The following is a 26387-nucleotide window of genomic DNA, read 5'->3' on the forward strand; positions in this document are numbered from 1 at the left end:
TAGTACATGTACCGGTAGGCCATCCATCCAAAGGCTCACAGAGGTCGAACAATGAATCAATCAGCGTAGGATGTCCTGACGGTACTGAGGCTTGGTTATATGCCCACGGTCTCTTGATCCTCGCTACTGGTAGTTAGTACTCCAAAGCTTAAAGCGAAAGAACATGAATACCGGTACACCTACTGACTGTACATGTCCTCTTGGCTCCTCATCCTCATCCTCATCCTCATTAATGTTTGCCCTCGACGACCATTCGATTGCGGGAAACCGACAGAGTGCGGCGGAAAAGCCGAGAGAGTTTTGCGATGGGGTTGCTGGAATGTAGATTTTTTATGAGTTCAAGTTTGCTTGCTGCTGGAAAATATCCGTAAGTACTACGTAAGTTGGAATCCGGGGAACATGGACTTGGTCGCGTTCGGCTTAGCTCCACCAAGACAATGACTGGGACCCTGGACCGTCACCACCAGGCCGGCACAACATCATCGCCATCAGATATCAGATATCAGATATCAGATAGCAGACTTCCTCACCTCTGTACATTCCTTTCCTTACCCTACACTGCAACATCCACACCCTCATTGTGCATGTTCGGGATCGTGGGCGGTATTACATTCATTCCCCATCATTCCCCATCATTCCCCATCATTCACGCCAGGTTTCCTTTCTGCTCCTCTGCTCCTCTGCTCCTCTGCTCCTCTGCTCCTCTGCCCCTCTGGATCCCGATACCATCCATTCACCCACCACGACATCCGCATCCGCATCCGCATCCACTTCCACATCCACATCCATCGCAGCCCGGCCCATACCTCAGAGCTCAAATGGCTCCCGACCTGAACTCGCTCCCTCCGTCTCGATCACTCTCTCTTTCGGGATCGTCAAGCATGGCACGAACCCTCTCAAACTCCGGGGAAGCCGCTGCCCTCCGCGGCCAAAGCCCTTCTCCATCCTCACGATCCGCCTCTACCTCCCTTCAAGCAGCGGCAGCTGTCAATGCTGGACTACAACAGGAAGACTCAAGACGTAAGCACAGATACGAATATCCTCTTCTCAGCCCTACCTAGATGGGTGGGGGGAACCTGGCCTCTGGGGACCCCGCACCCAACAAAGTAACCTCAAGGTTGAGTGACTTGGAGATCCTGCCACACGTCGCTTTCACTCAATCGCCGCACATTGGGAAAATCCAACCTTCTGAAAATGCGATTCAGATTGGCTAATGCGGTAGACAGGCTCTTCTGGCAGCTCCACCACAAGAAATAGACAAGCATCCCATGCCGGCAGAAGACGCTCCACTGTTCTGATGAACCTGCAACTTAACGACCCCTCACTACCCTCGCCCGGCGAGATGATCCACGATCCTCAGCACCGAACATCCAGTCCACAATCTTTCGCAGACTCGCCTGTCATGCGCACCAGCGACCCTTATCACTTCCGTGCGCCGAGTCTTGGAGAGATACACCAGGAGTTAGAGCAGGAGCAAGAAGCTCAAGTGGTAAGCCATGTTCCCAGAAGCTCAATGCAGACATTGGGACTGGTACTGCGACGGGCGAGGATCCATCCTCTGGTGATATAAGGCCGAGAAGTGCTGGAAGTTTCAGGGACGGCTAGGAAGCTAGCCAAGTTGCATTCTAAGCAGTCGCTAACTAGCCACTCAGAACCGCCTGCTACAGATGATTCGTTCGCAGCAGCAACAACTCAATCAGCTTCAGGCCGAGAGAGGACAAACTCACACCACACCGCCGGCCATCGACGATTCTACACCGACTTCAGAACACTCAATGTCCTTCTCCAACCCGAATGTGCCACTTTCAAATATGTCCACGCCCCGTTCGCCAACCGCTTCCCTTCACCCGCGAAGCTCATTCGACCTTGCTCGCGCCGACCTTCAGCACAGACGATCGAGAACACCTAGTCGTACCGCATCTCCAAGACTAAGATCAACCTCGATTAGTGGGGAGGGCGGGGAGAATTGGAACCTGGCTGGACGTGACGAGAGCGCTTTCTATCAAGCCGAGACGCAGATGATGGTGAGAGAGAATCAGATGTTACGACAGAGAATCCGAGAGCTGGGTAAGTCTTGTGCCGAAAGAAGACCCGAAGGGTAGTCGCTCACACTTTCCTTAGAGCGCCAAATAAATGAAACGCACCAGTATTCGTCGATCACTCACGAGCCAGCCGTCCCATCGCAGTTACTGCGTTCCGAGTCTATCTCGGAAGCCTCTGCGCCTCCGCCTCCCGCAAATGCAACGGCAACGGCAACCAGATCGGTGGCAGCACTACGAACTGAAAGCAAAGATTGAAGGGTCTCCGAGCTGCGCCCTGCGGTATTGACGATGGCTGGACATGGCGAGATTGGGAGTTGTAACCATGCACGCTGGGCGGGCGTTGTACCGAGCGTTGGTTCTTGCGTGTGGGTCTCAAGATGGTGTTCTGGGGAACTTGCGCCTAGAGTTTGGACTTCATTGGCGTCTAGCGAAGCGGAACGGGAGGAAATTGACTTGCACCGGAATTCACTGGGAGTTCTCGATAGTTTGATCAATGCACAGACAGTGGATCTTAGCCTTGATGCCCGTCTGCCCGTCCAATTCCTAAATCCAAACCGACTGTATTGAAATTCAAAATCCCTCTTCTCTATTCCGGATTAGGTTCTTCCTTCCTGAAGCCCCCTCTTGACGGTACCCACCACTACCGCCCTCTTCACCACCGCCCTCTTCACCACCACCACCACCCTCATTCCGATACCGGCCACGGCACCAGACCTCGACGCTAGTAGTAGGTAGTAGTAGGTAGTAGTAGATAGTAGTAGGTAGTAGTAGGTAGTAGTAAGTAAGTAGTAGTAAGTAAGTAAGTAAGTAAGTAAGTAAGTAAGTAAGTAAGCAAGTAAGTAAGTAAGTAGGTACTGTAGGTAGTTTCATCACCTACCTACCGTAGTCACCAGATCCGAAAGATCGAACTGTATGAGACTAGACCAGACTAGACTAGACTAGATTCGAAGAGAAGAGAAGAGAGGAGAAGAGAGGAGAAGAGAAGAGAAGAGAGGAGAAGAGAGGAGAAGAGAAGAGAAGAGAAGAGAGGAGAAGAGAAGAGAAGAGAAGAGGAGAAGAGAGGAGAAGAGAAGAGGAGACGCCAGGTGTAGATGTAGATATCGATCTCTGTCGTTAGAAGGTTGAGATGGTGAGGGGTTGAGAGGTTGGGAGGGAGAGAGGGAGCTGGATGGTAGGTGAGGTGTGTGAGTGTGAGTGTGAGTGTGAGTTTTGTATGAGTCGGGGTTTGGATGTTGATTTCGTTTTGGGGCGTGGAGGTTGGATTGAGGGATGGATTGAGGGTTGGAGTGTGGAGTTTGGAGTTTGGTGATGCGGAGTAGGTGAATAGTTAGATGCTTAGATGCTTAGATGCTTAGATGGATAGATGGATATAAAAGAGGAAGTGAAGTGAAGAGTAGTAGGTAGATTCAGGGATGGGGATGGGATTGGATTGGATTGGAAGCAGCATGTTCTTCGAATATAATTTTTTTTTTTTTTTTTTGTGTGTATATATATATTGATTCGAATTCGGACGTTGGACTTTTGGGAAACTTGGGAGGGTTCGGGATTCGATGGGTACCGAGCGGTATTGGAATTTGGGAGGGTTGCATATGGGGTTGGTTGGTTTGGTTTGGTTGAAGTGAGGAAGAAGAGGGGGGGAAAAAAGGGGGGGGGGGGAATAAGGGCAACAGACAGAGAATAGAAAGAACAAGAAATACGCCTTTTGACGAGGGAGTGAAGATTGAGGGTTTGAGGGTTTGGAGTTGGGAGTAAGTGTTGGCTTTGGATGGGGAGGAGGGGGTTTCTGAGTCGGAGGATTAGGTGGGTAGGTAGGTGGGTAGGTAGTGTGTGTGAGTGTGTGAGGAGATTTGAGATTTGAGATGCGAGAGTGGATGGATGGATAGGTAGATGAATGAATGAATAAGTGAGTGAATAACCGAGTAGAAAGAAAAAAAGGAAAAAAAGGAGGAGAGAAAAGGGCTGCGACGATCTGAGCATCCAACCCATCCCATCCCAATCCAGCCCAGTCCATCCCAGCCCATCCCAGCCCAGCCCAACCCCCTCCATAACAGAAAACCCGGCTCGGAAGTGATTCGTGCCGAAGAGGTCCAGCTCTACTTGTAGTTCCGACTCCGACTCCGATTCCGACTCCGATTCTGATTCCCATCCAGGGACACATGTGTCATGTCGCGTGCAGTGTGGATGTATGTACTACGTATGTATGTATGTACTATGGATGTATGTATGTATGTATGCGTGAGGCTCACTACACGAGGAGATGGAGGAGATGATGGTAGGGCAAGGGCAAGGTCACGGTGGAGGTCAAGATCAAGATCAAGGTCAAGATCAAGGTCAAGATCAAGGTCAAGATCAAGGTCAAGTTCCGAGTCCGGGCCGGGCTGGGTCGGCTCCTTTTTTTCTTCTTCTTCTTCTCCTTCTTCTTCTTCTTCTTCTGCTCCTCCTCTCTCGAGATTCGAAAAGAGAGATACGCCGTCCCGGGGAGTGATGTGTGACGATTGATTAGAGACTACCTACCTAGGTAGTTGTGAAAAGGACTCCGCAGGACCCGTATGGAACTAGTACCTACAGTACTGTAGTACCGGTACCCCCCTTCCTTACCTCTCCCCCTCCCCCTTCCCCTCCCCCTTCCCCTCCCCCTCCTCCCCCCTCCCCTCTCCCCTCTTTAAATAAACGTCAGCGGTAGAGTGAGTAAGGTCAGCGGTAGAGTACCTACCTAGGTACCGTACCTAGGCAGGCAGGTAGGCAGGCCACGGCGGTGGGCACTGGGCACGAGCCTAAACCGGAACAAAGCAGGAAAGAACCCCTAACCGTGCCACCCCTGGATTGGGATCCGGCCCTGTTATTCACTCGGGGGAGGGGATAAATATAGTCAGTCGTTAGTCGTAGGTAGATAGGCAGGTACAACCAGATACCTACTACTAGCTAGGTAGGTACCGGTACAGGACCCCGAGGTAGATAGAGACGTGTGATATAGGCAGGGTAGAGAGGTAGACTTTGGAGACGGATTGATTAAGAAAGTGGACTTCTATTTAGTTCAGGAAAGAAAAAGGTGGATGGAGAACATGAGGGTGAGAAGAGGAGGACGAAAGAGGGAGGTCCAAATAAAATAAAAAAAAGGAGAGGAAAAGAGTGAAGTTTCGTAATGCTGCATACGTTAGTTTACTTGGTTCATCCAAAAACTGTGAATCATGCTACGTAGTATTAACCGGAGCTAGAACCCGGCTTAGTATCCTGAGCCTGTTATTGGTTTGCTTCGGCGTGTTGGCTGGTTAGTTTGATTTGAGTACATGCGTGCATATATTCATGATCCAAATACTTGCGCAACAGTACAATAAGCAACGGCGTGCCAGCTGCAGCCGCCGGGATCTCACAATCTCAAGGCGGTTCGATAGGTATGGTGTAAAGATGCCGACGCCGACGCCGACGTCGATGTACCGGTAGATATGGATATGGATATGGATATGCCGCCAGCGGTGGCCGCTGGTGATCGATGTGGAGCCATGAGCGATGGCTGACGTGGGACGGTGGACGCTTGATTGAAGCAACGAGAAACCAACCCATCCGGCACTCTGAATTACGCCCGGAGCCTGAACTGTACCTATCGCCCGGGTAACGGGTTTTTTTCCCCCCCCCCTTCCCTTTTATTTTCCTATCTTCCTCTTCCGCTTTCATCTTCATCTCCCTCTTTTTTCGGCGCGTCGTTCGGCGCTTTGATCGTCATCTCATCCTGAATCCTGCGGCGGTCAAACCCGAACCTTGGATCTTGACTCTTTCGCTTCATATCTTCATGGTACTTCGCTCGCACGGCTGCTGCCCGCCCGGATGTGTCTCTCTCTCTCTCTGTCTCTCTCTCTCTTCCCTGTCTTGCCGTTCGGTTTGCCGACGGGCAGGTAGCGATCGTCGTTGTCAGATTATGGTCGTGGTCCTGGTCAAGGTCTAGTCCGTCGGGATCGACTCGCTCATGGTCTATTTGTATTTCACCAATTTTTTTCTTCTCTTTTTTCTTTTTGACTGTGCTTCCGAGCTTGGACCGACTCGATTCGGCTCTTTGGTATGCAGGGTGAAGGGGAAAGAGAAGAGGTTGTTGATCCTTAAACTTTGGGGGGGGGGAGGGGGCTTGGCCTCTGCCTTTTGCCGCGAGGAACGCTGTTTTTACTCTACTCCGTACATACAGTAATACCGTGTGACTGCTGGGCTACGGATTAGCCGACGTTCGCCCTTCGGCATACCTGCCTGATTGTGCCATGGATGAGTCGCGTCCTGGGAGAATTGATGCAGGAATATACTGTATTATATTATGTAGCAAGGCAGGCGTTGTTGATGTGTGCAAGAGGGCTTCGGGGGGGGGGTTTTTTTTTTTTTTTTTTTTCCCCAATCCGTGGTAGTCACTAGCTGATTAGGTAAGGAAGCACAAAGGTAGTGAGCTCCGTAATGGCATAGAAGTTTGGACATGTACCGGTAGTAATACCTAGAGCATCGCGTGACCGGTCTTTGCGCCTCTCTTTTGAGAATCGGGTCTTGCGTCGATTCTCCTCCTCGCCGGTCCTGGCTTTGGCAGCTTTGCTTCCCCCCGCCCCCCGGTCCTGCCAGCCGGGAGTAGCGGGCCGGCCTTCTGCCGTCCGTTTCACACGAATGACAAGGAACTTGGCGGCATGAACCCACCGAGTCAATAGCCGATCGACGTGGATGAGACGAAGACGAAGAGGAAGATGAGCCAGATAGATGTCCCGCCTCCCCAGATGGATCGAATGGATCCCTCCCTACCAATGGGGCAGGGAGGAAGATGAAAGGATCACGCTTGTGCAGCCACGTCGCCAGACATTTGGGATGTGCTGTACGGATCAGTACGAGGTCGATACGGTCGGTAGCGAGCGACTCTCAGACGGACGTTACGCTGCAGCTCCGACCCCTTTTGCTCCTTTAGTGCACCGGCCTGGCGCTCAGGGCTGAGTGATGGCGATGGCGATGGCGATGGCGATGGAGATGGAGATGGAGATGGAGATATGACGGTGGTGATGGATGGGTAGGTACAGGGAATGGTCATGCCGGTGCCGAAAGAGAGCAGCCTATGAGGAAATGTCGAATGCACAGTAAGCGTGACCAGGCTAGATGGGTAGGTGGGTAGGTGGGTAGGTGGGTAGGTACGTAGTAGGTAGGCAGGTACCGTAGGTAGGCAGGTAGTACGTAGTAGTAGGTACCTAGGTACTAGTACCTAGGTACAACGGGAGAAGATCTAATAATAAGTCACCGTCATCGATTACGGTAATACAGTAATAGAGTCTCGCAGTAATGGAGTAATAGTAATAGAGTATTAGAGAACTAGATTTGCTGAAGTAGACTTGAAGAATAGCACGTAGACGATGCCGTTCTTGCCCTCCTTCCTCCTTCCTACCTCGCTTCGGCACACCGAGATATTGAGCGCTACACGCGCCGCTTCTCAACCTCTCCGGATGCGGCTCAGTGCGGCTCGGTCGTACGTAGTCGTAGGACAGTCGTAGTATAGTCGTCGTATCGTCGTAGTGTGAATATAGATCGCTATGTTTACAGACTCGCTCGAGACGAGGACGACTTTTTCTCGTCTGAGCAGCAACGAGCTAGCAAGTCCGGCCGGCATGGCATGATGGGCATGGGCAAATCTCGGTCATGGATGAGGTGATGCCGTGGTGCCCTGCTCTCCGACCATAATCTGCAGTTGTCACATCTTCCCGGCGAATTTGCAGGTCGAGTTCCCGTTCCAACCTCAACGGATTCCAGTTCCAGTTCCAGTTCCAGTTCCAGTTCCCATTCCCATTCCCATTCCCGTTTCCCGTTCCCGATCGGCCTCTCTCTCTCTCTTCTCGAGTTTCTCCCCCATCTCACCCCATCCCATCCCCTTCCCTCCCCTCCCCCTCCCCCTCCCCCTCCCATCCCATCCCATCCCATCACCTGAGTCGAGGGTGTCTCCCCCCCTGACTCCAATCCCAGTAGACGCACGCGTCAAGGGTCCTCTGCGCCGGGGGTCTTAAAGCGGCATGCCGACCGACCGCTCGTCCTAGAGTAGCTTCTTTCTCTCTTCCGCTTTTCTTTTTTCCCACACTTCACACTTCCACAACCCACACTTGCACTTACACTTACACTTACACTTACACTCACACCCACACCCACACCCACAACCCACACCCACCCTCCACACCCACTTCTACATCCACTTTCATATCCATTCTTCAAAACCATCCTCCTCGACTTTGACCACCGAATCTTCGTCCCCCTCCCCGTCCCATTCCCATCTTCTCGACGCCTTCAATTGTTGGTGTCGAGTAGCCAGCACAACCAAGCACCCCAAGCACGCAAGCAACGGTCTGCTGTGCTGCCCCCTCCCATCCATGGAAGGCTGACTGACCATTTGGTGGTGGTTTTTTTTTCTTCCTTTTTTTCTTCTCTTCTGGGCCGTCCGTCCCCGTCCCCGTCCCCGTTCCATCTGATCTGATCCCGCCTACGCCCACCGTTTACCGCCCCAATCCACTCTACCGTATCCACTCACCACACCTACCTTCGGTTCGGGGCCCACTTTACTTCGAATTTCGAGATCAATCAATCCTCGACGGGACTTGAGCCTCATCCATCCATCCACCATCCATCACCCATCACCATCACCATCACCAACACCACCCCCTCCACCTCCACATCACCCGCTCTACTGACTTCCCACTTCCACCTCGACCGCGAGCCGACGTGACTTGACTGGGCGCTTCAACTCAACCTTGGATTGCGCCTACCCATTCCTCCCTCGGCCCCGGCGTCATTCGCCCGCGCAACACCACACATCACACCACACTGCCCGAATCAAGCTACACCCCGATCGTCACTAGACTAGTCAGAACGATCGTCGCTCTTCGTCGCAGACGAAGACGAACAATCCCCAACAACTCAATCTTTTTTCCCCACAACAGTTGAGCTCGAACACCAGCATTACACACCCACCCCGTCCCGGTTCGTTTACCTTACATACATCAATTAGCTGGCCCCCATCCAGCTTCTTCCGGTGGAGGAAAACAGGGGCAGACCCTCAAATATCCCACCTCGACAGATACGAGCCTGTCCATACGCTATCATGGACGGGTCGCAGTATGGCCATCAAGGCAATGGGATGAGCAATACCAATTCGCCCTACCCCTCCAACGTCTCGCCCCACCAGCTGCAGCAGCAGCAACAACAGCAGCAGCCACAGCAACAGCAGCAACAGCAGCAGTCCTCCTCTCATCACCACACCACGCTGCCCCCCATGCAAGCCACCCAGCAGGCCACTCAGCAAGCCACGATGCCTGCTCACCTCAATCAGTACCCGGGCAGCGCGCCACACACCCCGCGGAATGGGTCAACCCCTGGCACTCCTGTCTCCGCGAATAACCCCATGGGGAACTTGATTAATCAAATAGGCGGCCAGCGCTTCGCCCCCATGATGCCCTCCACCAACTACCACCAAGGGGATACCAGATACGGGCTTCCCCAGGCCGCCATTGCCATGTCCCAACAACAGCCAATTGCCTCCGCTTCTCTGCTAAGTCGCGGCAACCAGCCCATTCGGCCCATGCCCCAAAACGGTATGCAGATGCAGCCGGGTATGCATCCTTATGGCCAAAACAACATGCTCATGCAGGATATGGAGCCCCCTACACACGTCGTCGGATCGCAAGGTCGGAGAGGTATCCTGCCCAGCGCGCCAGGCAGACCCGCCGTATCGGCCAACTCCTCCGGTAAGCACGCGTTGATCCCCGCCAAGGACGCCGATGGAAAGTTCCCTTGCCCTCATTGCACCAAGACGTACCTGCATGCAAAGCACCTGAAGCGACATCTTCTCAGACGTAAGTGTTTTTTTTTATTTGGCCCCCCGCCTTCTTGGAGAAGAAAAAGCTCTAATTTGGAGCAGACACCGGAGATCGTCCCTACATGTGTATTCTGTGCAGAGATACTTTCTCCCGCAGTGATATCTTGAAGCGTCACTTCCAGAAGTGCTCCATACGTCGCGGAAACCCAACCGGTGCCAGCCATCTTTCCCACTCTCAAGCTCACTTGAAGAAGCCGAACTCCGGCCCGCACCGTAGTACAAATTCCATGCCCGACGGCAATGAGCTCATGGGTGTCAATGGCATGAACGGTGGATCGATGAATGGTGGATCGATGAATGGTGGATCGATGAACGGTGGATCGATGAACGGCGGATCGATGAACGGTGGATCGATGAACTCTAACCCTTTCGGCATCTCCCCAGATGGATCTTGTCCCGACGCCACCGCGAACTTGACCGACGAGCAACAAGAGCAGATGCGCCAACGAGGGCTTGGTGGACTGGGAGGTAGGCACGGTAATCGTATGCCTGGGCCCAGCCCAGGAGGCTCGAACCGAACTAGCTTTGATCAGCAAAGTTATGCCGGATCGGTGACGAGCATGGCCCCTGGTATGAATCCTTCACTCGCGTTCAGTATGCAACACACTCGTCAGAACGGTCACTCATTTACTCAGGGCTATGATTATGCCTCCCACGGCAACAGCACCTCCTTCCCGACTCAACCCCCGGCCAGCCAAGACTGGTCGCAAATGTTCCAGCCCCCTCCGCCTACCGCGTACACCATTAATCCGTACAATCCCAACGTTGCCGATGCCCCCGTCTTGATCAAGCAGGAATTCAGGTCTGAGCCATCTATCAACAACAACAACTCTAACGATGCGATTTTCACAGGTATCTACGGCAGCGTTCCCAGTGGTCCCAACCAGCCATCGTCATGTGCTGCCTGGAACCTGCAGAGTGATCCTCTCGAGGAGCTATCCAACAGACTCATATTCTTCTGCTTTCCACAAAACCAAATTATTGGTCGTAGCAACAACATTCGCAACTACCTCACCGCTGCAAATATCAAGCATCTTTTGGAGCGGTTTACCAGCTTTCAGGGTCACTTCCCCATCATCCATATGCCCACGTTCCAGATTGCGGAGGCATTTGACGGTCTCTTGCTGGCGATCATCTGCATTGGTGCTGTATATAGCGATCGCATTCCCGCTACTCAAGTGCGTGAAATGATGGAGCTTGCCAAGCTTGCCATTGAACGAAACTCGCAGGTCTTTTCAATCGTGTCCCGGGAACAGACTGGTGATTCTGGCTTTGGTGGTGAGACAATCGGTTCGAGCAAGTCCGAATTGGAGCAGATTACCGCGATTTACATGATGCAGATCCTCTTCACCTGGAACGGCACTCCTGTGCAACGTGAGAAGGCTCGCAGAGACTTCCCCATTATTGCCGAGATCGCTCGACGAGCAGGCCTGACCAAGCCAATGACCATCTCCCCGCGCAGTATCTTGCACCAGCCAAATGTCCCTGTCGAGAACTTGGACGCCGCCAGCTTCGACTGGAATGCGTGGGTCGAGCAGGAGAAGCGCTCCCGACTGATGTTTGCTATTTTCCTCTTAGATTCCGTCATGGTCATCTTCTTCAATACCCCGCCACGTTTCGAGCGAGACGAGATTCGTCTTCCTCTGCCTGCCGATGATGCTGCCTGGGACGCTCCATCTTCTTCCGAATGTGCTGAAGCTCTGGGCTTGTGTGGTCCTGCTGCGGCACGCGCTAAGAACCCAGAAGGCAGTCGCCAACCCAAACAACCCGACTTTGCAGCCTCCATGAAGGCGCTCCTGTACGGCGATGGGCTTGTGACCGCAGGGACCAATCTCTACTCTAAGTTCATCCTGGTTCACGCCCTGCACGTCCAACTTTGGGCCGCTCAGCGTCATCTTTCTCAGCAAGAATCTAGCCAACCGGTAGCATTCCCTGTGAGTGGCAGTAGCACACCAGACTGGAGGAGAGGAGATATCTCTAGTAGTGGTGCACACAGCACCAATACCAGTGGTCGAGCCACCCCGACCGACTCGGCCGGCCAGTCCGCGCAGGCCATCAAGTCGCTCAACGTGGCATTTGACAAGTGGAAAAAGACCTGGGACGACGATATCGCTATCCAGTACCCGCCCTCGTCTTCCAACTACCGCCGATTCGGATTCTGTCGGGACGCCATCCACTTCTACTGGCTCGGCAAATACCTCATGCAGAACGTCCGTGGTCTCGACTGCGGGACGGCTCCCGACCAGCGCTTTTCTGAAATGATGCAGCTGTTGAAGTCGGTGAAGACTTGGGTTCAGGCCGATACTTCAAAGCGTGGTGAGGAACTGGGCTCCGTCAACGATATTCACAAGGACTACGGCGTGACGGACCTGACACTGGACATGGCTCAACTCTTCAAACCGATCAATCAACACATCGACTCCCCCGTCCCGGGTGTACAAACGAACATGAGCAACAATAGTATGGGTTAGACTCGACCAATGGGTGGGGGTTAGAAGGGTTCTCCCTCGAAAGGGCTGCATTGCGAAGGGAGTTTTTGCTTTTCGGTTGGAATTCTCCACTGTGAGGGAGCATTCTGCATTCAGTGACAAGGGGGTTTTCCTTCTTCCCTTTTCATATACAACGCGTGTTCTTTCTCTCTTCCCTGCATTCGAAGGCGAAATTAGATCGGGCGGAGAGCTTTAGATTTTTCGATTTTTTTTAGTTCCCAGCGCTTGAGAGCTTGATGACGGGAAGAAGCGCCCTACAGATTTGGGTTGATGATGAGTTGCGTATAGACTGTCTGTGTTGTCGATTTGCATTTGCTGCATCGTGGTGGTGCCGTCGTTGTGGGGTGGTATGACATGGCATTGGTTTCGGCTCTGGCTAAGCGGTAAGCTAGCAGCCGACCGTTTCTGAAACTGGCGGGGGAACTGGCGGGGGGGGAGGGGGGGGGGAATTAATGGGGTGGATCAAAGTGAATGTGCATAAGGGTATTTTCAAAGGCGCATAGACTAGATACCAAAAAAAAGGTCGCTGTTGCCGTAAATAGGTAATCAGTCAGTAATGGATAAATGAAACGTTTCTCTTCCGACTTCCGTACTTACATCGCTGCTGCATGTGTTTAAAGGATGGACGATGGAATGATTGATAGACGTTCCTGGATAATTTGTCTTTTTGTGCTTGCCTGCTTAGGTGGGCGGAAGTATGCAATGGTATATATATAGATAGTAATGGCATAACTCTAGCATGCGTCCCTTTTCGTCCAATCATACCTTTCAAAATCTCACATCAGAACCAAAAAAAAATATTAAATCAACCAATCAATGTCTGTCTGTCTGGCTGTCTGTCTGTCTGCATGTCTGCCTGCCTGTCTGCCTGTCTGCATGTCTGGCTACCTGTCTGCATGTCTGGCTACCAGCTAGCTATCTCACCTCTGTCCCTCTATACCTCTATCTATCCATCTATCTATCCCTCTATCTACCACCCGGAATCGGAATAGAGGTATGACGGATACTTGTGTTTTTTTTTTCCTTTTCCTTTTCCTTTTCCTTTTCCTTTTCGATCGTTGTGTCTGATTGATGGATGTGGATGTGTGGATGTGTGTGTATGTATGGATGTGTATGTGTGTATGTGATGGATGTGTGGATGTGTGGATGTGTGTATGTGTGGGTGGATGTAGGTGTAAGAAGCGTGGTAGGGGTTGTGGTGGTTATTGGATTGTATTGGATTGGATTGGATTGACTCGGAGGATTTCATCGCTGCCTAGCCTATCTTAACTTATCCTATGCTATCCTCTGCTCTGCTCTCTGATGAACGTATCTCCTCCCCCCCCCCCTTTTCATCTCATCTCTTCTAAATTCCCTTCTTCCCATTCACCATTCGCTTCTTATTATGTTATATGTTATATTGCCCCCCCCCCCTCCCCCACCTCCTCACTTCTCCCCCCTCTCAACGACCCTCACCCGCGGCAGCGCCACCCCCTCCTCTTCACCCTCCCGACCCGCCGCGGACCACCCGAGCTTCCTCTCCGCGCCGTCCGTCAGGTACAGGCCGGCCGTGCCCCAGGCCAGGAAGCCGAGGCCGACGGCCAGGCGCGTGCGTGGGGGCAGGGCGAGGAGAGATCTAGATGGAGAGAGAGGGGTTTATGTGAGAGAGTGAGTTTTTTTTTTTTCGGTTTTTTTTGGGGGGTTTTTGGGTTTTTGGGTTTTGGGCTCTTTGGCTTTTTTTTTGGGTTTGGGTTTCTTTTGGGTGCTTAGGGGATGGGGTGGGGGACGTACGTTCGAAATGACATTTTTGAGGGGGGGGTTGATAGGGAGGGAGAGGGAGAGGGAGAGGGGAGTGTTCGGGAGATGGATGGAGCTGTGCTATGCTATGCTATGCTATGTTGATAGCTGATAGCTGGCTTGTCGCTTGGAGCTTGGAGCTTTATTGCTGCGGCGGGTTTGTTGGTTGGTGATTTGACGATGGGATTTGTGGAATTTTTTGATACTGTTGTTGTTGATTTTCTGCTTTGTGGTGGTGGTTGGTTTGGTTTGAGGTTGGAGTCGAGAGGGAGGTCTGGAGTTGAAGTGGAGTGGTGATCCAAACCTGGGTGGGGCTTGGAATGAGGCTGAAATGTCAAATTACGTAAGTATTGGATTGGAGCTTGGAGCTTGGAGCTTGTGAGGGGAGTGCGGCCTTATAGAGGTTAGTCAGCCGGAGGGATATTCTGTTTATGTGAGCACTTCTTCCACCTCCATCTGTCTTCTACCTCCCTCTCTCTTACATCATCACCTCTTTCACCCGCTCTACTTGGGCTGCTATACCAGGTATTTGATAATGTCACACTGCATTTCATGACTCGGCTTGAGGAACACAGCATAGTCCGAGTATAGAGGCAGGTGGACCTCGCTTTGCGATGTGCTGTTTTGTTTGTGCGTAATTGGTTTTGAAATCTGGAGATTGCATATCTGCCTGTTTTACTGGAGTAAGGGATCGGGTGGATGAAGGATGTTCCATTTTGCTACCCTTCTTCCATAACATGTTGAGTTGTTTTGGGTCTTGGGCATTGAGCTTGAAGTGACGCAAGACCGATATCACTTCGGTCGCTCGTTTGCTCTGCTCGTATCATCCATTATACACTTTCAACCCTGGCTTAATTCTGGCGTGTCCATATATGCGTTCACATCGTATTATTGAAATGTTGCTCTTCTCTTTATACCAAGTTCACCTCTCTGACCGTCTCAGATGGAAACCCTCCCAATCGAGCTCCGGGCCTCCGTCCTCCAATACCTCCCCCTCCAAGAGCTGAAAAACATCCGCCTTGCCTCCAAAAACTGGGCTCTCCTAGGCGAGAACTATCTCATGTCCCCTTCCTTCATAAGTGCCCCCCATAGGCCCGATACTGTCCGCCTGCACAAGATCTCCTGTCATCCCACCTACGCTCGTCAAATCATCTCAGTAATTTTTAACCACGGCGGACTCAACGAATACCCCCCGCGCCAACAACTCCACTTCATGAAACACTATTATCGGCGTAGTATCAGGGACCAGCAATCCGAGACGTGGAAGGCTTCCGCGAACTTTAACCGAGTCGAGGAGAAATTCCTTTCAGGTCCTTGCGACGAGGCTATCCTCACAGACATCTTCTCTCGCTTGCCGAATCTACGCGAAGTGAACGTCACGTTGGTGGCATCTTGTCCGATCTCAAAAGCTGATCGCAAAGTGCCGCGTCTGCTGCGGGACGTCTGGCTCTTCATCCCTTCCCCGCGGCCCCTGGACAGAGTCGCGATAGTGGAACGTATGAACGCCATCGTACGCGTCTTATCTAGTAACTCCCCCACCATGAATATCACTTCGCTAGTACACGACCGGCTTCCCTTTGAGTTCTTCGCGCAGCAAAGCGCCCAGATCGCACTCCCGCAACCCTCCGCCACCCACGTTCTCCACTCACCCAGTAGCAAACCGGTACCCTTCGTCTCCGCGTTCCGGAACTTGGCCCGCGTCCGTCTCGCGCTGGATTACAGCAATCAGCTGAACGACAAGCACATGAACCTCGTGTTCGCCAACCTCGCGCAGTGCCTGCAAGCTGCCGCTCCATCGCTGCGGCACTTCGGATTAGCGATTCTGGGAAACCGCAAGCTCCAAATCCGCTCTTTCCTCGCCATCTTCGCGGAGCAGCGGTTCGCCTTTCCTTGTCTGCAAAGTATTGCGTTACAGGGCGTCCGAGCGACGGAGGAGGAGCTTGGCGATTTTCTCGTGGCCCTGTGCTGGGGCGGCCATGGAAGTTTGAAGAGTGTGAGGCTGGGTGGCAAAGGTCTCCCAAGCTGTTCGAATGGTGGGGGTGTGCTGCTTGAAAGAGGGAGCTGGAGCGGCCTTGCGAAGCGGTTAGGGAGGGAGATGAATGGGGTGGAGGTGCGCGTGCAGCGAGACACGAGGAGCCGGGAGAATAAGCATTTATGGGCCTTCGACGTTGCTGTTGATATCGGGGAGTTGGTATGAATCGCTGCTCCTTCTAATGAGGTGGAAGGGGCCGATGCTCCTTCGACTTGGGATTCATAGTATCGTTCTCAGGTTGATAATTGGTCGCTACCTTACTTACTGTTATCTCCTTCCTGCTTCAAGATATTGCAACCTTTTTAGAATCTTCAGTGTTCATACTTTAGCGACTACGGGCCTCTGGCAGCGGCTTAGATAAACCTTTACGACCTTTGCATCTGCTGCTACTTGATCTCTGCACATTTTTACATTAATTTTTGTCTTTCTCTTGGAGGTATAGATTGTAGCTTGGCTAAGGTGCGTAAAACAATTTTCAGATACGCATTATCAATCCTTGCGCAATATTCTTGCGAAGTCTGTTTCCTTCTTGTTTTTAAATCTAGATCGCGGCGCCTGCTGCCTCAATATATCCTCTCCCCTGGTTCTAACATATACCTGATGTACGACATCCGCGTAGCCCCAAAACGGAAATTTCTTAGTCCCGAAATTTTCGATCGTGCTTCATACACACCAGCATATTCCCGCCCTCTTCCTGAGCCACTCACGCATCTACTCACTCACTCACCTATGTGCGTCCCATACAGCAACCCCTCGACCATCTCCGCAATCGCCAAGCTCGACGTCAGCCCGGGACTCTCAATCCCAAGCAAGTTGACAAAGCCCTCGTAGCCCGCCTCCTTCCTGGCCACGAAGTCCAAGAACTCCTTCCCGCTCGCCACCGCGCCCGCCTTCCCCAGCTTCGGCCGGATGCCCGCGTAGTCAGGCTGGATGCACTCCTCCTTGACGCCGGGCAGGAACCGCTTGATCTGCTCGATGGCCTGCGGCAGCCGCGCGTCGTTCACGGCCAGGTTGTCCGGGTCGGCGACCCACTCGACGTCAGGGCCGAAGCGGATCCGCCCGGAGATGTCGAGCGTGAGGTGCGTGCCGAGGCCGCCGAGGCCGGGCTCGGGAGCCGGGTAGATGAGGTGCTTTGTCCGGGGGGAGGCGGCCGAGTAGGAGAAGTAGTTGCCCTTGGCGTAGTAGGGCGTCACGTGTCTGTCCGGCGGCAGGATCATGTTGTTGACGGCGCAGGCGCCCAGACCCGCGGAGTTCACCAGCACTTCCGCGCTGACGGTGCTCTCTTCCCCGGTGGCTGCATCTCTGGTGGTGATGGCCCAGCCGGCACTCCCTCTCTGGTCACCGACGGCCGCGATGCCCACCACGGGAGCCTGGTACGCCACGTCCCCGCCTCGGTCTTCGTAATCCGCAAGCAGGAACTGCATGTACGCATGGCTATCGACGATACCCGTCGTGGGCGATTCCAAGATGCCCACCTCGGCGCGGACGTCTGGCTCCAGCTTCGCCGCCGTCGAGAGCGCGACGAAGGATGTCGGGACGCCGACGGTGCACGAGAGCTTGTGCACCTTGACGAGCTCCTCCCACTGCTCGTCGGTCTGGGCCACGATCCACTTCCCCATGTTGCAGTGCGGGATGTCGTGTTTGGCGCAGAGGGAGTACAGCAAGTGGCGGCCACGGATGCACAGCTTGGTCTTGAGAGACGTGGCGCCGTAGTAGAGGCCTGCGTGGATGACCTGTTGTGAACATCTGGTTAGCTGAGATTGCGTATCCGAATAGAAAGAGGAGAGGGGCTGAGTGTTTGACTTCGGAGTTCCTGGAGCTAGTCTCCATCCCGACTGCTTTATTGCGTTCGATGAGCACCGTGCTGGTCCCCTCTCGAGCTGCTAACTGCCTGGCAATGGCCAGCCCGACCGCGCCTCCGCCTATTACCTGTCAATCTTATTGTCAGTATCATTCATTCCTTGATTCAACCATTCATCGTAATCATGGCTTTGGAGCATAGCCTTACAGCATGGGTGAAGTCAGCCTCTCGCTTTGCGGTTACTGCGAAACCTCTCCGCGACTTCTTCGCCAGTTGCCTTGGCACAGTCCTCGAAAACATCATCTGGGAGCGTAATCGAGCTGTTGGAAGGAAACGGCTGCAGGGCATTATATTCCGATTTTCTGATGTCGATCAGCAACCTCGGCTAATTTGGTGTTCGTGATTTGTCGCTTAACAAACTCTACGCAAGCGAACAACAGCCAAGACGGTTTGCGTTGAAATGCGAACGAAATAAGATACTGGTACATATATATCACTTTAGCTCCGGCCAGCTTCTACTTCGAGTTCTCTCGAGTGCCTCCGAGAGCTAGCCAGAGGTCTGGAAAACCCCCGACGAGGAGATCAAGATGCTATCTTGCCAACCCGCCTCTTCCTCCCATCGAGTCCTCCTCTTCTGGGCCGCTAATCCAGCAATACCAAAGCTCGTTTGATGCGTAAAGAGGGTCTGGGAGAAGACGGTTTCTAATATCTCATCTAATTCGTACAGCGAAGTTGTTTAGATGGCTGCTCTGCTTCTACTGCTGTGTCCGAATCCTCTAGTCCAGGTAAGTGACGATCACCATCATCCATTGCGACGACGATTCCGACGTAGCCGCGAGTTTTATCTCAAGCACTTATAAAGTTCACTTGTAACTTTCAATTTCTTCTTGGAGATTAGATGAACAAGGGCGTTGCAATATCGATTGAGCTCTCGTATAGTATCCATGATATATCTACGTGAAGGCACCTCCTCCTGGTAAGGAGTAGGAGGAGTCCGGCCGGCTGCCTACTTACTGAGGATTCCTTTGACAGCTTCTCGAGGCTGATACTCTACCGCTAGATTAATTATTGTACCAAAGAAGGTGTCGAAGAACAGAGGGGGGCGATACATATCCGTATACATATATATATATACTACTGCCGTACATTTCAAACCTCCACATTTCTCCAGCCCCTATCCCTCATCCCTCCTCTCCCAAGATTTTCTATCCTCTGCAGCAAGCAAGCAAGCAAGCAATTAGCCAGACTAAGACCTCTAGAAAGTATTCCAAAGGAACCAAACAAACGAGTCTCTCTTTCCATCTTACCGATATATATCTATATACATCTACATAACTATAACTACCACTCCCGACTTCTAAACCGCGCACCCAGAATCACTCACTCACTCACTCACTCACTCACTCAATTCCATTCCCTAGAGCCCCCCCAGTCCGAGCTATACTTATCACCATCACTTACCACTTACCACTTACTTAACCCCCCCCCCCCCCCAAAAAAAAACCACATCAACAAGCTTTCAAGATCAGCGATTCTCAGATTCCCAAGATACAGAAGAGAATAGATATATATATATATACATTTTTGGCATGACGATACTTATCTTGCAGATTACGAGTCCCGTCTGCAAAACACTGCCCTGACGAGGTTTTCTCGTCACCAGCTTCGTAGGTGTTTAGAAGCGTAATTAAATACACGAGACAAAAAGCACAGAGATAACAATTTGAGAAAAAAAAAAAAAAAAGGATGTAAAGGCGACAACTCTCTTTTACTTGGTGATACTCTGCACCCTCTAGTCCTCGCTACAGAGTTGGAGCGAGGAAGCAAGCAATGCTCAAGTTTTCCGACTTTATGGGAGGTTTCGGAAAACTGGGCCACAGGAATTTGCTAGCTGAGCTCGGTTCAAACAGATTGGCATCTGACCTTGAAGTACCAATCTGACATAGGTGGAGATCGAATAGGAATCACGCAAATCCAAGCTCATGAGAAGGAGAATGCTCCAACCCGTTATCTGATTGAATCGACGCTATCGAATCAAACCCACACCCGTTCGAATGTCATTTCCTCCCATCCCATCCAGACAATCTATGTACCCCCCTACCAACTTCATCCCCCCTCACCCCGCCCCAGTCACATCTTGAGCCTAGTTATCCTCACCAACCAAATTCGTGCCCTCCCTCAACCCTTCAACAACAAGCTCGTGGCCTTCAGCCCGGCGGTAGATATCCTTGACGTCGTCGGTGGTGGTCTCGAAGTGGGATGTCGCGTCGTAGCTCTTGGAGATGAAAATGTTGTCGTTAGAGCCGCTCTCGAGTGGCTCGTAAAGAGGAATTGGTGGGCCCTGAAAAAAAAAAAGTTGGTTAGCATGACAGAAAAAAAAAAAAGGGATAGAGCCGAGGGAGGTGTACCATAAACTTCTCCTCGATCTTGCCGAGACGCTCGAAACCGGGCGCGAGTTCGAGATGGTGGTTAGCGGATGTCTCGGCGATAGTCGAGACGATGGCGATGTAGTAGCCCTTAGGGCAGACGCTGTGGGCGCTAGACACGACGGCGATGTAGATATCTGGGCTTGTTAGCTAGAATCCCCAGGATTTTGAAGCTCCAACATACCATTCTTTCGTCCAACTTGCGATTGGGGAATGATCAACTGTGCGGAATCGCTGTTGTCAGTCCCAGCGAGCGGATGGTTCAAGATGCAGATGGCCTTGAGGACATGGCCGGTAACCTGGACCTTGCCAGGGAAGTACGACGGATCAGCGATGATCTTCTTTGCCTTAGTCTCGAACTTCATTGGTGCCTCTCCACCTCTGTCTTCCATGGTGGCCTTGATGCCCACCGCCTTGCTCCCATCGTAGATAACCTCATCGATGTTGGTATTCAGCATGTATGTTCCTCCGTAGATAGCGGAGAGGCGGGCAAAGCCCTGGGGCAGCTCGCCGAGACCGTAGAGAGGGTAGATATATGGCGACTTTCCGTATCTGGAGACGGAGTTTCCGTACAGGCGGATACGCTCGATGGCCTCGGGGGCTTGGCCTGGGTTGGTGAGGTAGGCGTCGGTTTGATAGAGGGCCATGGCGTGGCCGATGAAGTCCCGAGTGCCGGTCTCGAGGCCAAACTTGTCGTAGACATCCTTCATTGTGCATGTGTTAATGTTGAGGCCTGCTTCTGTCAGCATAAGCTTCCGTATGATGGAGTGTGCTCCTACCTTTGTGGCTAGCAGAATCTTCAGCGCTGAAGGTTCCAATCCATTCAATGAAGCTCTTCATCCGTCTCTTCTCGAAAATGCCCATCAAGGAGGACCGGAGAGCTTCACCCGCGTCTGAAGGTACCTTTGCAACGGCAGCTTTCGTACCAGCACCCTGCTGCACATAGCTTCCTGCCACCTGTCTGAACTCGAGGTATCTGGTAACGTCGGTGGACACAAGGATATTGGTCAACTCCCCACTGGACATGAGAAGCTTGGGAACCAAGTCGATATTCCAGTCGTTCACCCGTCCGTACTTCTTCCATGGCTCCTCGCCCTGGTTGTAGTTTCCGTATTTCTTGAAGAGCTGGCAGATGTCAGTGCAGACTCGCAGATGGAGACATGGAACTTACCGTCTCGATGTTGACCGAGGCTGCTTCTCTGCTTTCTGTCAGTCATGTCGCAAGATATGGCCGGGCTTCGAGCATACCCTCCATAGTGATCGTTGCGGTCAATGTGCAACACCTTCTTGCCCTTGACACTGAGCACTCTATCCAGCTTGTCAGTTTGACCATGTCTTCACCTTGTGCGGATAGCAGCATACCCAGAGAGCACGCATTCAGTCAGACCTGTGTCCGTATATTAGCTTTCGTCCATGGCTCTGATATGCCCCTCTATGCGGGGTCGCATGGAGTCCTACCTGTTCCCAGAACAACGACATCGTACTCGGGGGCAATCTCATCCATGGTGATAGGTGGAGGGCGTGTATGTAAAATAAAAGGTCCTGAAGAGGGCTTTCCTGCGGTTCCGAAGCTGCAAATGTTGGGTGAGGGTAGGTAGGTACAAGATGCGGGTGGTCTCTCTTGTCGGTCGTTGACCATGGGTCCATTCCTTGGTCTCGCCTATTATAAGCTGCCCCCCGTCTTGAAAAGGTTACCGCTTATATCCGTTGTCTCAGATCACCGACGATGATATGCCATTCAATCAATGAATGCCATATGGATTTTTGGGCTGAGTTTAGGCCTGGCTCGAATTTACTCGTAAGATCTTTCTTGTGCTACAAGTTGATTACATCTATCTGTCTACAGTTGGCTCTGCAACTGCTCATCCCGAACGCAACCACAAACTCATACACCTTGAGGTGTGGGTATCCACTGTTGTACAATTCCTGTCCAGACCTATGCGTTGGGTGAAGGGGTAGTCTTCTGTTCTAGCTTCACTTCCTCACGAGGATGATCCGGCTTGAAGTCCGGCTCGATAGTCTGCTCGGGCTCTCGCTCCTCCATAAGTTCGGCATCCTCTCCAGGCGATTCAAGCGCCTCATAGTCCTGCTCGTATTCCATGGGCGTGTATAATGGCCCGGATCCCGAGAGATCAATCTCAGGGTCCTGTTGTGCAATGATCTCCGCCTCTCTCCATGAGTAGTACCTCTCGGTCAACACCTGCTTGATAGCCCTCTGTGTCCACCTCACCTATGTCCAATTAGCCCCCATCCGGACACCCGCTCCCGACGGCAAGTACTCACACACTTGTCCCTTGCCTCACTCTCCGATTGTCCATATCCAGCCTCCAACCTAGCCCGCTCACGCTTCTCCGTCGCAATGACATTCCGCTCCTTCGCACAAATCCACCACAACGCATGTAGGTCCTCCCAGCTCTTTCCCCTCAGCTCCTCGGGACACCAAGCTCTGCCATGCGCAGATTCTTCCTCGGGCGTGTTCATTGGCTTCTCCTTGCTGTGGAAGAACTGCCACAGTCCGTGGTCGGGATCCACCTCGACCTTGCTGCGCTTCTTGGAATCGAGGACTGGCTTCGGGAGCTCGGTTTTAGATACGGACAGAGGCTGGCGGAGACCAGATCTGCGGGTGGAGGAGACGCCACGGTTGCGATTCATGTCCCGTGGGTAGAGCGTTGAGGGCGTACTGGAGAAAGAGGACGCTTGCTGGACAGGGGCGATGAGAGAGGGAAGCAGAAAGACCGGGAGGGTTTGGTGGGGTCTGTTGGATTTCAGGACCCCTCTCATGATGGGCCGTAGGACGGAGGTCGTGGACATCGTGGTGGTTGCCGACAATTGCGGTTGTCGACAGTATTGTCTGCAGGTATCAAAATATCTTTTTGGATGCAAGTGCTACGGCGGGTCGAGGAGTGCCACGTGCGCATAATTGTATACCAGATGAAGTCGAATCAATTAGCCCTTTGCTTCGATACTCAACTTAATCATTGATACTATTCACAAATACGATACAATACTTCTTAGAATTTCTGACTTCCTGTACTTAGCTTCGCATCTTCACATGTGCCTAGGACGATGCGTCAAAACATCTCAAGTGAATAAATATTACGTCGCAGTCTATCGTTACACAAAAGTACTAAGCAAATGGTATCGGAAGTCAGTGGTTGGGCCGTAGGCATGAGGTGCATAGTGATATGTACGGAGTAGATCTGAACGCCACGCCACTCGATAGTTATACCAACGAGAGAAAGAGGACAGCGACTTTCTTACAGTACTGTTTTGTACAATATTACGGAGCACGGGCACAGAGCAAGACCTGTTAGGCCAGGCTAGATTGAGGATTCAGGGCCAGGGCTTTAATCAGGACCCTCCACTACAAGACGAACCTAGAAGCCCGCTGTGCTGCCCCAAACATAAGTAAGAAGGAAAATGCTGGCTCTCACAACCAAATCGTATTACTCTCGCATTCGCGTTACGAGCACGGGAAAACCTCCCGGTCGATTGTACATTCTAAGATAGGAAAGCCGTGCTCAGAGATAGTCCTGATCGAGAACGAAATTCGAAACCGTGCTGGAAGCTAGCGTATTGCGTGATTGAAATGAATAGGTAGCTGAGCGTGATTTTCAAGGATCCTAGCGTTGCGCGTAACCACTCTGAAACCGATCTGAGATAGAGTATCTTTGAACGTAGCTGATTAGTGTTTTAGAACAAGGCCAAGGAGTAAAAGAGAGGAAAACAATGAGCGCGAAGAGGTGGGAACTACCTAACTGCGTTGCCGTTTTGAGAGAGAAAAAGGAGAGAGAGAGAATCTTATATGTTTGTTTACGCTCAGACCTCCTCTAAGGGAAAATGGTCAACTTCCTCTTCACGTTTCGACTACCGGTAGAAGTTTCATATGACTTGGCCTAGCTGAACGACTTCACCAATCTGCCCCCGAACCGTAAGTCCAAATGGAATGTTCAAAGGTCTCCTCGGAAATCTCAAGAATCTGTATTCTGTGTTCGACCATGGGACGTCAGAAGAGATGCATAGGTTGTAATCAGCGCCTTTTGCTTAAGCGAGTTTCCTTGTGTTTCCTTGTGTCTGGCAAAAGGCTTTTTGACTTCACTTGCCAGATAGCGGTCAGAAAAGATAGGCAGTCCATCGAAGCCAGAACCTTCCGATCTTTCTCGCGCCGAAAGTTGCACGCCAGTAAAATAGTCGGCCGAATATTGATCTGTCCTGGAAGTGGGAACATCGGAAGAAGTCAGCCCATACATGCCGTCTTCTCAGGCTATTATCGAACTTAGCATATCAGGCCAAAAGAATGCAGTATCAAAACCATAACACCATGGCTTACATGTCTCTCTGACAACTCTTGGGGCCTCGACTCACTATCCATTTCGAATCCTATCTCAACCATCAGACAACATGCAACATGCAATATGAGTTGTCCTTACCCCTAGTAATTGAACTTTTCCTTCATCGATAGATAGTCTTCCTATACAGTATCCGTACATGATGATTCAAGGCAAAGTCTATCCAATTGTCCTCTGCCGGTACTTCACCGCTCGTACTACCGTACCTTGGTAACATGCTACCCGTCGTATCGCACGCATAAGAAGGAAGCGCTTTATAACGACATCCGAGCTGATGAAAAAGTCTGCGGAAGTTTCGGGCTGGCCCTTACTTTGCCGACTGCATGAGATTGAATGGAGGAACGTCTCCGGTTGCACGTATCTCCCTGATATGCAGCTCTCTGGTTCGTACTACTCCGTACCATGAGCGTCTGCAGAGCCAGCCACATGGGAATGTTTGATAGCGGGCACTGATTCATAGATAAGAGGTGTGTCTCGATCAACCTCACCGCCTTTGGGGCTGCCGCTTGCAGATATCCGGTAGACGCGTGCCCATGCCCGTGACCGTGGCCGTGGCCGTGGCCGTGCCCATGCCCATGCCTGTGCCTGTGCCTGTGCTGCTTATCAGATGCATATGTTCCGGACCGTACTGTACTGTACCGGTACGGTACATGCAAGCGATTGCAGCGGTCGGTATGATCCTTGCATCGATCAAAATGCTCGAGAAAGTTGCCGCTGGACGGCGCAAGCAAAACCATGATCTATTGGTTAAGTTGACATTAAATCAGTTCCCTGGACTTCCTTCCTAAGCCCCGAGAAGTCTGAGAGTCTGACTCGTACTGGACCCCTTTTTCATCACGTGATGTAACAGGATGATCTACCGGTACCTGCTGGTATTGCCTGTCCTTGAAGATTGAAAATGCTGAGCTGGGCGAATTTAGATTTGGCCCATTCTGAGTTGTGGGTACAAGTAATTGTAGGGAGTAGTACTACTGTACAACTACTACTAGGTAGTTGTCGTACGGAGCTAGTACTGTACCATGGAAGCACCATCGCAGCCTTCTTCCGGCCAATGACGGCGCGTGGGCCCGAATTCCCGTTTCGCGTCGAGCTGCAGCCACCCAGTGCAGCAGCAGTGCCCATCTCGGAATTTCCGCAAGCAGACAGTTTTAACCCCAGCTAAACACGTGAATGATGCCTGCATAGGTCGAGGTCGAGGTCGAGGTCAGCGTCTGAGTCTAGGTCTAGGTCTAGGTCTAGGTCTAGGTCTACGTCTACGTCTATGTCTACGTCTACCTCTACGTCTACGTATAAGTAGAGTCAAGAGAAAAGAGGCTACTCTAGCTCATTAATGCTGGCAATCCAAGAATTTTGGGTTCCGAGAGAGTTTTCGCTAAGTACTCCCGTCCTTACTACTAGTACCTGCAGGAACCAGCGAGTCGAAGAGACCCACAATTACCACTCCCTCTATCTCTACCGGTACCTCTACCGCTGCTTCTGCCTCTACCGCCACCTTCACCACCACCACCACCACTCCCCGCGCTCATATACCTGCACATCCCCTCCAAACACCGACCGCCCTTCCTGACCATCGCACTTCACTTCCGGACCCTCGACTATCACTTGCTC

General features: G+C 52.0%; 8 protein-coding genes across 8 annotated transcripts; 3 read left to right on the forward strand and 5 right to left on the reverse strand.

The window, feature by feature from the left end:
* Nucleotides 1-881: 881 nt before the first annotated feature.
* On the forward strand, nt 882-2297 carry L3040_001742 (uncharacterized protein; the record flags this gene model as incomplete). The annotated part of the gene is made up of 4 exons (XM_007294418.1): nt 882-1020; nt 1227-1489; nt 1653-2067; nt 2122-2297. The coding sequence occupies 4 exons, from the start codon at nt 882-884 to the stop codon at nt 2295-2297; spliced, it is 993 nt and encodes a 330-aa protein (XP_007294480.1).
* A 6835-nt stretch (nt 2298-9132) lies between these two features.
* Nucleotides 9133-12377, forward strand: L3040_001743 (uncharacterized protein; the record flags this gene model as incomplete). The annotated part of the gene is made up of 2 exons (XM_007294420.2): nt 9133-9883; nt 9949-12377. 2 exons carry the CDS (start codon nt 9133-9135, stop codon nt 12375-12377), a joined length of 3180 nt encoding a protein of 1059 aa, XP_007294482.2.
* A 1443-nt stretch (nt 12378-13820) lies between these two features.
* L3040_001744 (uncharacterized protein) lies at nt 13821-14179 on the reverse strand (the record flags this gene model as incomplete). Its single annotated transcript, XM_066156877.1, has 2 exons — nt 13821-14010; nt 14166-14179. 2 exons carry the CDS (start codon nt 14177-14179, stop codon nt 13821-13823), a joined length of 204 nt encoding a protein of 67 aa, XP_066012886.1.
* A 935-nt stretch (nt 14180-15114) lies between these two features.
* Nucleotides 15115-16368, forward strand: L3040_001745 (uncharacterized protein; the record flags this gene model as incomplete). The annotated part of the gene is made up of 1 exon (XM_007294421.1): nt 15115-16368. One exon carries the CDS (start codon nt 15115-15117, stop codon nt 16366-16368), a length of 1254 nt encoding a protein of 417 aa, XP_007294483.1.
* A 554-nt stretch (nt 16369-16922) lies between these two features.
* On the reverse strand, nt 16923-18352 carry L3040_001746 (uncharacterized protein; the record flags this gene model as incomplete). The annotated part of the gene is made up of 3 exons (XM_007294422.1): nt 16923-17936; nt 18007-18132; nt 18212-18352. 3 exons carry the CDS (start codon nt 18350-18352, stop codon nt 16923-16925), a joined length of 1281 nt encoding a protein of 426 aa, XP_007294484.1.
* Nucleotides 18353-20147: 1795 nt separating this feature from the next.
* Nucleotides 20148-21934, reverse strand: L3040_001747 (uncharacterized protein; the record flags this gene model as incomplete). Its single annotated transcript, XM_007294423.2, has 8 exons — nt 20148-20345; nt 20413-20567; nt 20615-21163; nt 21210-21555; nt 21602-21629; nt 21679-21738; nt 21793-21817; nt 21889-21934. 8 exons carry the CDS (start codon nt 21932-21934, stop codon nt 20148-20150), a joined length of 1407 nt encoding a protein of 468 aa, XP_007294485.1.
* A 432-nt stretch (nt 21935-22366) lies between these two features.
* Nucleotides 22367-23241, reverse strand: L3040_001748 (mitochondrial 54S ribosomal protein uL29m; the record flags this gene model as incomplete). Its single annotated transcript, XM_007294424.2, has 2 exons — nt 22367-22660; nt 22714-23241. 2 exons carry the CDS (start codon nt 23239-23241, stop codon nt 22367-22369), a joined length of 822 nt encoding a protein of 273 aa, XP_007294486.2.
* A 1302-nt stretch (nt 23242-24543) lies between these two features.
* L3040_001749 (uncharacterized protein) lies at nt 24544-24920 on the reverse strand (the record flags this gene model as incomplete). The annotated part of the gene is made up of 3 exons (XM_066156878.1): nt 24544-24694; nt 24761-24810; nt 24861-24920. 3 exons carry the CDS (start codon nt 24918-24920, stop codon nt 24544-24546), a joined length of 261 nt encoding a protein of 86 aa, XP_066012887.1.
* Between the last annotated feature and the right edge of the window lie 1467 nt (nt 24921-26387).

Source organism: Drepanopeziza brunnea (assembly GCF_022702325.1).
Source record: "Drepanopeziza brunnea f. sp. 'multigermtubi' strain 214-2 chromosome Unknown ctg2, whole genome shotgun sequence".
Taxonomy (NCBI): domain Eukaryota; kingdom Fungi; phylum Ascomycota; class Leotiomycetes; order Helotiales; family Drepanopezizaceae; genus Drepanopeziza; species Drepanopeziza brunnea.